The 12,374-nt window shown below is 35.3% G+C and overlaps 1 protein-coding gene across 2 annotated transcripts in view; it reads right to left on the reverse strand.

Annotated features, from left to right (window-relative positions):
* nr5a2 (nuclear receptor subfamily 5, group A, member 2) overlaps window positions 1–12,374 on the reverse strand; it is an 86,347-nt gene that overhangs the window by 29,548 nt on the left and 44,425 nt on the right. For both annotated transcript variants that reach the window (XM_056448215.1, XM_056448214.1), the window contains exon 5: window positions 3,547–3,666. In XM_056448215.1, the coding sequence (XP_056304190.1) occupies window positions 3,547–3,666 (120 nt within the window). The remainder of the gene's footprint in view (window positions 1–3,546; window positions 3,667–12,374) is intronic.

Below are 12,374 nucleotides of genomic sequence, written 5' to 3' on the forward strand. Positions count from 1 at the left end.
ATTTAAGTTACACTGCATCTACATGCCAACTAATTCTCATTAGATTATAAGTAGACTGTTAGGTTGGGGTTGGGGTTAGGGTTTGTGTAAGTAGACATGTTCTTGCAAAGTTCCTTATAGTCAGTTAAAAGTCTGTTTAGGAGCAGTATCAACAGATATTAAGCAGACTGTCTACTAATACTCTAATGGACCATCAAAATAAAGTGTTACCTTTAGTCTTATTAATGTCCAGGCAAAACAATTGAGATTGTTTAGAGATACTAATAGATGGCCTTTCCTCTGTCATTAGTTGAATAGCTGGAAGCAGTACCATTTTACAGTACTGGACTATGCAACCGAAGAGTGCAGAAAGTTTCAGTTTGTTCACCAATTAAAGGGATAGTTCACCCCCCAAAAAATAAAATCTTCCATCAATTACTCATCCTTGAACTCCAAACTTGTTTCAGTTTCTTCTGTTGAACACAAAGGAAGACGAAAACAGCCATTGACTTCCATATTATTTTTCCTTCCGACTATAGATGGCTGATTTTTCCCCAACATTATACAGAATATCTTGTTTTGTGCTCAACAGAAAAAGTATCCCATAAAGCTTTATAACAACTTAAGAGGTAATATTTATTTTTTTATTTTTGAGTAAACTATCCCTTAGGCCCAATCCCAATTCTATTTTATACTCTTACCTCTTCCCCTTTCCCATGGCCCTTGAAACAGAGTGTGAGAGGGAAGGGCTTCAAAATGTACCCCTAAAAAATGCACACCACTGCAATATCTGTACACGTCATAATATGTCATTGCGATCTCTTACTTTTTGGTATTTATCATCAGGAAATCACTGAAGGCAATGATATCATGTTATCATAACGAAATAATGTGGCAAAAAGATCGTAACTGTACACCGTGGCCATATTCATCTATGTAAACACACAAAAACAACATTAACATTATACCAGATGCTGTAAAAAGGTCATTCCCAGCCACTAGGCTTTTCTGACGAGGTATTGGAGTGTCATCGAGTGACAGAATGTTGTGGGACTGCTGTACAGGAGTTATTATTAGGGATTAAAGATAGTGAAATTTAGCAGTTTTTAGTTAGCTTTTTTTAAAACCATGACGTTAAAACATAAACACGGTTATGATTGTATTAAAACATATGTTTGTTTGTTGTCAAAATTCATAATAATGACAAAAATACAAATTTGTGCATCTCCTGACTTCCATGTGCAGCCATGCTGCTGTTGTAGATGGTGTATTCTGGCAAATTTTCGTATCCCTTGGTTTCGAATGTGGTCCTGAAAAATCTCTGTTTCAAGGGCTATCTAGCTCTTCCCCTGAGCCCTACGCCTTCAAGCTAAAGAGAATTGTGACAACTCTACCTCTTCACGTGAATGCGCAAAATGAGGGGAAGGGCTAAGGGGAAGGGCTAAGGGCTAGAATTGGGATTGGGCCTTAAAGTGTCATTAGTGTGACACTATAGCTCACTTGATGGAAATTAGATTCAAACTCTTGTCATTCACAGAACAACTGAACAAATCACAAGACCTTAACGAGTCTCAGTTTGTTTATTATTTGATCTCATTACTGGTATTACTGAAATAACTGAGATATTTTAAGAGATCAGTGATATGTTATATCTCCAATATGGTTGTAAACTGTGACTTTTTGTGACTGCATAATTTAATAGACCTTAGTGAGTCTCATTTTGTTTATTATTTAATAATTAGGCTGCAGAGTAATAACTGAGATGCTTGAACTGGTGAAATTTAAACCAATAATTGGATTCAAGCTTGTGTTGCTCATTGTGTAATTTTATAGAGCATGTGAAATGAGACTTTAGCAACTCTGAATAATTTTTTCACCAATACTCAAAATATAATACAATTACAAACTAGAAAAAATAACGGAGATGCTTTTGAAATGTTGCTTTTGAGATGTCTAATTTGTTCTTTTAACTCCTGTCGTTATCTTTATGGAAAACACGACTATTACAAGTCAGATTAAAAGTCACATCATTCACTGCGCAATTCACCAGAATACTCATTATCATTGTGTTCATTATTTAAAGGTGCAGTATGTATAGACCATTTCAATGTGGTCATGTCATTGGCCCATGAACATTTCCTGCTTGTTATTAAAACTATTTTATAACTGTAACAAGAGGCAATTCAATCATAACTTCACATTAAAACAGCGATCATATCATTATTTATTAATATGTGCCTCTTTCTGGATTCTCAGAAGCTATAGAAATTAAAAATGTAAAACAGGAAATACACTGCTCAAAATGGTCTGTAGGTTAAACTAAGTATTGCAGTCCAAATTCGAAATATTGGATAGGGTTGTGCCTGATGATCTAAGATGATCAGCTAATAGCTACATTTGTATTATTTTTAAAAAATGCCTCTTAAAGAGGCTGCTACTGTGCCCCGGAGGTCAGATTTTCGGCTGCACTCACATATATTGAAGAAGCCTTCAAGACTAATATGAAATACGCTGTTTTCTGCTAATCCAACTTAACCTGCCATGACAAAATATTATTGGGTAACTGGGAGTGGGCGGAGTTACACAGACCAAAACAAAGACGGAACTTCTTAAAATGAAAGCACATTTTCATAGGAGGACTTTAGCATTGTTCTTTGCTAGCATGATTCTTAAATATCGCCAAAGATATGTGCTTCAGAAGAATCAAAAACTTCATTACTTTCATAAATACTTTCATTTACTGTCATAAATAACAACTGTGATGGTTAATTTGTTGCTTTCTCTCTTGTAGTTGACTTGGTGGAAACTACAACAACCGGATTAGGAGAAGATAAATCAACTAGCGCTAACCACTAGCCCACAGCTAAGAAAAGTCACAAACTGACCTCTCTGTATCTCGATCATGTTCGTCATATCGTTTATCACCTATAATTCAATAGCCAATCCTGCGATATGTGCACAAACAAAAAGAAAAACAGTTTGTAAAACTTCTGCCATTCGCGAGTCCCAGTGTTTGAGCTGTCACTGCTGTTGGAGATCACTTTGTTGGGCAGGAGATGGAGGAGGGAAAACACAGAATTAAAAATTAAACCCATGGCTTACTGACAGGCAGACAGAAGCATATTTATTTATAAGCAGTTTAAACATCTTCTGCAAGTGTGTGTGTGTGTGCATGCGCTGGAGCCGAAGACAGAATTAAAGGTCCTCGTGTGCAGAAAAACTTCAGCTGAGCCTGAGGCGTCCGTCCAGCGATGCTCCTCGGAGACGACTGAGGTAAATCATACATATCTTCTGCTTTCCCTCCCTGTCTGTCTTTCTCTGTGTCTCTCATCCCGTCTTTGCCGCCGATGACTCGTGCATGCTTAACCAACCATTTTATTTATTCCTTCGCCACGCACTTGATAAGAAGTGTACAATTGATTATTCTGGCCACATTAGTTTATACCTAAGCGTAATCTATTTTTAATGGAGTGGCCAGGCCAGTCGATAGCACTTTAAAGGATGTTGATCCACTCTCGCAAAAAGGCCTGATGAGCTCTGTGGGGAGGAGATGGAGGAGACACTCACCTGTTGCCCCGTGACCAGGAGGATGGAGCCTTCTTTGGCGTGCATCACCTGCCGAAAAACGTGGTCCAGGATGAGGAGTTCGCTCCAGCAGTTCTGGAGAAGCTTCATTTGGTCGTCAACCTGAAGGGACAGCAACAGATGCGTCAGATTATGTAAGTAATCTGCATAAACTGCAACTTTTCGAGTCGATGGATATTAAAAATGCTTTAAAGCAGTGGTAGGGAACCTATGGCTTGTGAGCCACATGTGACTCTATGACCAAAAATATGGTTTAAATAATTATAACCGTCACTAATCAATTTCCAATTGGCAATACAACTACACTGTAAAAAAAAACAACATTATTTTACGTTTAAAGAACGATAAAAAAATGTAAAATAGCGGACGTTAAATCGCAGAAATTTACCATAAAATCACAGCTGTTAAATTACAGACATTTCCTTAATCCGGTAAATTTCTGTAATTTAATGTGTGTTATTTTATGGTAAATTTCTGCAATTTAACGTCTGTTTTTTTACGTTTTTTAAAACATGTAAAAAATTTAAAATAATGGATTTTTTACAGTGTGCAATTCACTTTTATTGTCATTTATTTTTACAGCAAAATGAATTAACTCAAGGTGTCACGGTGGCGCAGTGAGTAGAACGATCACCTCACAGTAAGAAAGTCGCTGGTTCGAGTCCCAGCTGGGTCAGCTGGTATTTCTGTGTGTTTGCATGTTCTCCCTGTGTTGGCGTGGGTTTCCATCGAGAGCTCCAGTTTCCCCCACAGTCCAAAGACATTCACTATAGCTGAATTGAATAAGCTAGTGAAAGAGTGTGTATGGGTGTTTCCTAGTGTTGGGTTGCGGCTGGAAGGGCATCCGCTGTGTAAAACATGTGCTGGATAAGTTGGCGGTTCTTTCTGCTGTGGCAACCCCTGATTAATAAAGGGACTAAGCCGAAAAAGAAAATGAATGAATGAATAAGAACTCAGTTAACAATAAAAGGATGTTTCGACTCTTGCATGTGTGCAGCGCTGTGGATAAACTTGAATTGCGACACCAATAATGGGCAAACAACTTATGTTTCTATGGTAATCTCGTGCACGTAAATTCAATCAACATTCATGAGTGGTGATGATGAAAAGAAAAAAATATAGAAATGATCGTTTCTTCATTCATGGACTTGCTCAACATCTGATGTTTCATATTTGTTTATTTTTTGAGTTGTGTGTAGATATAAATAAAGGTTTTGTTTAAACCTGTATTAATTATAGTAGTAATATATTCAAAATATGCATTTGCTGAAAAAATCAGAAATGGCTCTTTATTGAAAAAAAAGGTTCTCGACCCATGCTTTAAAGTTTTAGACCTTATTATGTAAATCAGATTTGTTCAGTAGAAACTAATTGAAAATGTTGTCAAAACGATCCTTGTTTACACAAATCCATGAAAAAAACTAAACTAAAAGTGATGCTTTATGCGTGAAATGACAGTAGTTTCGCAAAATCGGAAATTGCTGACAAATTATATTTTAAAATGGTAATTACTTAAATATTGTGCATTATTACTTTAGTCTTCAGAGTCACATGACCCTTCAGAAGTCATTCAAATATGCTGAGTATGTTGATGCAATAATGCTATATATATTGGAAACTTAAAATTAACAAAAGTTTATTTCCAGGCCCCCAAAATGATGTTCTCAAGAACATGAACTGAAAAGTGTACAAACATCCCCTTAAACTCATTGAACATGTCACATAGTGAACAATCAATCAATGGCTGTGTTTGAAATTGCCTACTACTCAGTAGGTACTACATTTGAATTTAAACGTACTACTCGGCCGTTAGAAAAGTTTGTTCTATACAGTATGAATGTGAGAAGTATGAGTGAAACTCGGACGTACTACATCCGCTAATTTTTGTCATGATCACCTGCCCTATCCGCCTCAGTTGCATCGCTTCACTCCCATTCATGAATTCTCTTGCGGTGCATCATGGGACATCGTAGCGTCTATCCGATGCGCACTTCAGAATCACGCCGAAGTAGTAGGTCATCACAGTTTTTCGAATTCTATGAATTCGGACATACTACTCGGCTTGCATACTGTTTTTAGCATACTACATAGTATGGAAGTATGCTATTTCGGATGCAGCTATGGAGTTTTATAATATAAAACAGCCTTCTTTTTCTGATGATGTCATCAATGCCACTTATTTTTAACCCTGCTTCGCCTGAAATACAGAAGCTATTTTCTGTGATTGTTTATAAGACTTCCGATTCAATAACAAACAGCAACAAATTGCTAAACTAATCACTCTGCAAACCTTTGTGTTTATGACTGAAAGTATTATAATATGGAAATACCAGTTTGCAACATCAAGTACGGCTAAAAATCTACGGAAATGAATAAGACTTGAAATCTCGAGCCAATAAGGTTGCGCCCACTCCTACACAAAAGAATAAAGTCAATACTACTAATCAAGCGGGGGTTTTTGTATTTCAAAATAAACACATCAATGTAATCAATGTAATAATTATCATAAATATAATATACAATAGCCTAGTGATTAAGTGTGCTGACATATAGCATCATAATGCTTACGTTGACTGTAGTTCAATTCCCAGCTCGAGGTCCTATGACGATCCTTCCCCTCTCATTGCTCCCAATGCTTTGCTGTCTGTCCTTTACTATCCTATCTCAATTAACAAAAAAGGTAAAAAAAAACAACAGCTAACTAATAATAATAAAAAAACTAAAATTAATTTACGGCTGTGATTGAAAAGCTGATTTTTTGGGCGTCATTACTGCCAGTGTAGGGTTTCAAACGATCAAATCACTTTAATTTGCTGATTTGCTACTTAATTATCAATGATGCTTCAGAAACATTAAAACAAATCATATTCACTGTGCGTCAGTTTATGATGGATACAATCAAATTAAAATCTTCATGTACAATAGTTTCTAATGTAATTTCCTCTTCCATTAGGCTTCAAATGTCACAAATGTTGTTCACTCAGACACTTCATTGTGTTATTTATGAATAAGTTGTAAATAGTTGGGCACAATGATTTTTTTTAATCCTCAAGTTTTGTAGGAGAATTGTGTCCTTAATTAGGTGGAAAGGATTCTGAATGAGCCAACTCATTTTTGTATTCACATTATAAATTGGTTCCTTCTGGTAGGAGATATAGAGTCTACAGGTATATATGTGTAGCTTGAACCGATACAAGAAATCCTTTGTGTCTATTTCAGTGGGTTTATTGAACAAGAGAGTATCTTAATTATCGTTATTATTATAACTACTGTATTTTTCTAATGTATTTATTGTATGTCTGCAGGTGATGCCCATGACAAATTTCCTGTCAAGAACAATAAAGTTTACTCCTACTACTACTATACCTCAGTGTTAGTTGTTGGGGCCACCAGTATAAAATCAATATTGGTCTCTGGTCACCACAGGTCATTCTCACGTGAACTTCGCCAAATGTCAGCACTTTTTACCGCTCCAAATTAATCTGTTTGTCCAGTTATATGACGTCATTTATCCCTCATGATTAAGTAGCATGTTTAGTACCAAATGTGAATGGCTCCAACAACGCACACATTGTCACCCTTCTGGGTTCTCATGACTTCCTCGGTCAATAATTAGACAAGAGGTGAAAAGAGGTCTTTGATTCGGCAAGAATGAGGAAAAAGTACTCAGTCTGACCGTATCGCTCACTCTCTCGAATAACCACATATGAGATGCTCCAGTTCAGCAATGTCTACACATGAAAAACACAGACTTGTATTGAAACATAATGATTATGGAGTCCCATGAGGCCGGCGAGTGGGTTAAAGACGTGAAGAAATAATCCTTGCGGTTTCTCAAGGCAGAGATAACGTGAATGAAATGCCTCTCTGCCTTGGGAGGCTCCAGTGATATCTGTTTCGGATTGTTTTGACTGCTGGTGATTCTTGTTTGTGCTGCTCTCATAGTCAAAACAAATGGAACTAAATCAATCGAAAGAATGGATTTCCAAATCCGCCAGAGCCGAACGCCTTAGAAGAGCCAATCAAATGCTCCTCTTGTTTGGTATCAGGGCATCACTTATATCAACTGTTTTTACTGTACAGTCGATATTGTATGGCCTAATTTCTAATATATATTCTCCAGGTCCAATGCAAGCACCGATTTTTACACCCGAGAAGCAAACATATGCATCTCTGCTCGTCAAAACATGCCCGCTCAACAAAGAAAAGCTGTCATTTGGTCTTTTTTTTCACCCCTGACAGACGTTCTCTTCAAAGGTCTTGGCTGGCGCTTTTGGGTAGTCAATAGGGGACGAGGGTGGCGTTAGTGAAAGCAGGGGAACACACTGCCAGAGGCGCGTCAGATGGGCAGAGAAGGCATCTCTGACCTTTTAAAGTGCGTCTGATACTGCTGTTTCCATGTCAGCTCGCTTCCCTTTGCACTGTCACAGCTATGTGGAACTGGCTGCTGATGTGCACTTACCATGGGCAAGCTGTGTCCTTTTTTTACACTGGAGCTACTGACTTTGTGTGTAATTTTTTACTAACAATTTACAGAAAGTAGCACCTTAAATAATTAAGGAGGTTTGTGTTTATGAGAAAAATTTAATGTGTGTAAAATATTTTTAAAGTCACTCTAAATTAAAATTTGTGACTAATTTGTAAAAAATTTACTTTTTTGATACTATTCAATTTATCATCATAAAAAATTAATTTTGCACCTTTATTTTAACATTACACAATCGGAATTAAATATGCTTAAAATTCCATGTTCATTGGACCTCGTTCAGAAAAACATGAGCAAAATAAATTTGTATAAATTATTTATGAAGCTACTTTTTGCAATTGTTATTATTCTTTGGATTTTTTAAACAAAGGTGTATATAAAATTGTAAGTTGTACTATTTGTAAAAAAAATGTACTATTTTATTATCATGCTTGAAAGAAATTTTGAATGTTAGATTCTAAAAAATGTTATTTTTTTTTACAAACATTTCTATTTAGAAAGTAGTGGCTTTGTTGTAACAATACAGAGAAAGGTTCTAAAATGTGCACAAAATTTTGTGTTTAATAGACCACATTCAGGAAAACATGAGCAAAATTAATTTCTATAAATTATTTACAAAACTATGTTTTGAAAGTTTAATTATAATTAATTAATAAATAAATAAATTACAAATACTGTTTTTTGAAACTGGGCTCTGATGTGCACTTACCATGGTTAAGGCGTGTCCATTTATTACACTGGACCTACTGACTTTTTGGGTTTGATACACAATGATATGAAACAGTTTTTATCTACTAACAATTTACAGAAAGTAGCATCTTAAATATGTTTGGAGGTTTGTGTTTATTGACCTTAGTTCAAAAAAATAATAAATACAAAAAAACGAGCAAAATGTATTTGAGTAAAGTTACTTTTTTTAACTTGTGTGTAAATTTGTAAAAATGTAAATTTTTTCTGACTATTCTTAAAACAAAAATGTAATTTACGTACTAAAATGATTTTTTTAGTAGCGTCTTTATTATAACAAGACACAATCACAATCAAATATGCACAACATGTTGTGTTCAATGGATCTCATTCAGAAAAACATGAGCAAAATTCTTTTCTTTTTTTTTCAATTTTAAAACAAAGGTCTGTGTAAAATTGTAAAAAGATTACTTTTTATGACCATTCTTAAAACAAATCTTGCATGTAACTGTTAGGATCACCAGCTATCTAGCGGCCGTGGATCGCTGGAGAACTACACACACGGCACATTAATGAACTACAGCTCCCAGCTGTGTGTGTGTAATCAACAGAGAACCGGAACAGGTGTGTATGTGGGGTGCACGAAGGGAGTTTGTAGTTCATATGGTGGCAAAATTGTAGTTCGGATGATAATGTATGTTTTCTAGCGATCTGCAAAGCCTAGATCGCTGGTGATTGTGACAGTAGCATTCTAAAAATTGTTTTTACATAGAAAATAGTGGCTCCATTGTAACTGAGTACTGAATATCTCTGAAATATGCACACAATTTGATGTTTAATGCAGCTTATTCAGAAAAACATGAGTAAAATTAAGTACTCGTACAGTTATTTTTTTGCAATTTGTTTAAAATAAAGGTCTGTGAAGCTTGAAACTATTTTTGAATGTAACATTCTAAAAAAAGGTTGTTTTTTTACAAATATTTTTACATAGAAAGTAGTGGCTTCATCATAATACTGAATATCTCTCAAATATGCACAAAATGTTATGTTCAATGGACCTCATTCAAGAAAACATTATTAAAATTAGTTTGTGTAAATTATTCATCAAGCTACTTTTTGCAAGTTTAATTATCATAAATAAATAAATAAATAAATAAATAAATAAATTACGAATACTATTGAATAATAATACAAACAGTTATACAGTTAGTATCAAATATATACAAAATTGAGCAGTTTTATTATCTAATTCATCAGATTATTGCATTTATCTGACCTTATTTAAGAAACGAGAATCAAAAATACTATTTTTACATCAATTGTATTTGTCAATTTATGAAGGAATCATTTCATGAACAATTCTCAAAGAAAAAATCACAGTTTCATTGTTGAAATGCAAAATATCTAAGAAGCAATGAACATTAATGAACCTTGAACAATTTCCATGATGTAAATAAACAGTATCTGTCAAATAATATAGCCATTTGGGTTTATCATTAATGAAACACAAGAACAAAATGTTTCAAATACATATTAATGAGTCCTTCTGTGTTTAAAATCATCAACAACACTGCTGAATCCTGCTGTACATTTTCCTCGGTCATTCTGCTTTCATGACTCTATTTATTCCCACCATGAATCAGAGGAATAAACTCAATACTCATAGCCGACTCACAGATTGTAAATTCAGCTGTATAATCATGACATGCTAAAAATAAGATGGCAATCGGGCGTTAATGTTTATCTAGATGAGCTGGAGGTGTACAGTGCTGGAAAAATACCTGGAGGCCGGCCAAATAAAAAAACACGCTCATTGATTTCCGTCTAGAGGCATTCAATCAGAAATCGCAGCTTTTGTTTGACTGAAAAGCAAACCATTGAACGTGAAAAAATCTCACAGTGCACAAATTCTTCAAGCAGTGCTCGTCTAAAATGAAGAAACTTGTGCGTTTATTCATGTGCATCGCTTGCAAAAAAATTAAATAAAAAATGTCCAAAATCAAACCTTTTACTTTCTGTCTTATGATAAAAAATGCATATCCTCCAAGAAACCAATTTAATTCCTTTACGGTCATTCAGGCATTGCTAGATCAATGTGGCGATCAATTGCTGAGCTGCCTTTGCAGCACCTAAAAAAGACCCTGTCTGCCTCAACAGCACATTAACAGCATTAGGAAAATCGCCAAATATGATGATATTCACAAAGAATTGAATGTAAATGATGTGCAAAAGTAATATTTATTCATCACTGCCTCAAAGGCCTGACCGCCGATAATAGAATAGACTCCAAATTGCCAAATAAGAGCCTTTTTTTATCCCACGTGGTTTTGGTAGAGTGCCACAAGCATTGTTAAGGCACGAGTAACGAGCTTACGCAGCTGGAACTGCTTTTAATAAGTATTTCTTGTTGTTTTTGAAGTGCCCTAATGAACAGATTAATAGAATCTCCTTGAGTGCCCATTAATGAACAGAATGAGACGAATGATTTATTTACAACTAAAGGCAGGCTGCGAGTGTGCCGTCCACAGTCACATTTGCATAAATGCGAGGAAAAAAAAAGATACGAGGGGGTTAAAAAAAGGAAATAAATCCATGGGAAATCTTTTGACCCGCTGGATGTGGATCAGTGTTGGTGGTGGGGGGAACTACAGGTGAGGATTGAAGTGCACTTCAATGGTAGCGAGCTTTTGAGTCGTCTTCTGTGGACATCTGTTCGTACGCTGCTGCGCACACTTCTCCCGTGCCACATTTATTTGATGTAGGATGTTTCCCTTCTGTTTCTGCGTTTTCATGCGCAGGCCGTTTTTTAATGCGGAGAAAAATAATGGCTCTTTTGGTGGTCGCGTACTAGTCCAAACCAAACTTTACTAGGCAAAATCCCATTAGCAAAATAAAAATGCTAATAGGATCTGCATAATCTAGAGTTATGAGTTTCGGTCACATTTTATTTTGATGGTCGATTTGTTGATTTTAAATTACATTGCATCTACATGTCAAATAATTCTCATTAGATTATAAGTAGACTGTTAGGTTGGGGTTAGTGTTTGTGTAAGTTGACATGTACTTGCAAAATTTCTTACAGTCAGTTAAAAGTCTGTTAAAGGAGCAGTATCAATAGATATTAGGTTATGTTAGGTTAGGTTAGGTTAGGTTAGGTTAGGTTAGCAATCTACTAATACTCAAATGGTCCATCAAAATAAAGTGTTACCTGAGTTTCCTGCATAAGCTTGGCTCATTAGTCTTGTAAATTCACCATGTTGACCAACAGATAGCTATATTAGGACATTTATCTGAGTGAAACAACTTCTCAAATGACAAATATGTGGAACTTCATGGCCAAAATAATCATATTTCTTGTAGATTTCATAAAAATTTCCCATGTTGATGAACAGAAGGCTGTTTGGTTTGAAAGTGACTTCTATTTAAGCTGTTGTTTATATATACAGTTGAAGTCAGAATTATTAGCCCCCCTGGATTATTAGCCTCCTGTTTATTTTTTTTCTTCAATTTCTGTTTAACAGAGAGATTTTTTTCAACACATTTCTAAACATAATAGTTTTAATAACTCATTTCTGATAACTGATTTATTTTATCTTTGCCATGATGACAGTAGATAATATTTGACTAGATATTTTTC

This window comes from Danio aesculapii, chromosome 22 (assembly GCF_903798145.1).
Source record: "Danio aesculapii chromosome 22, fDanAes4.1, whole genome shotgun sequence".
NCBI lineage: Eukaryota > Metazoa > Chordata > Actinopteri > Cypriniformes > Danionidae > Danio > Danio aesculapii.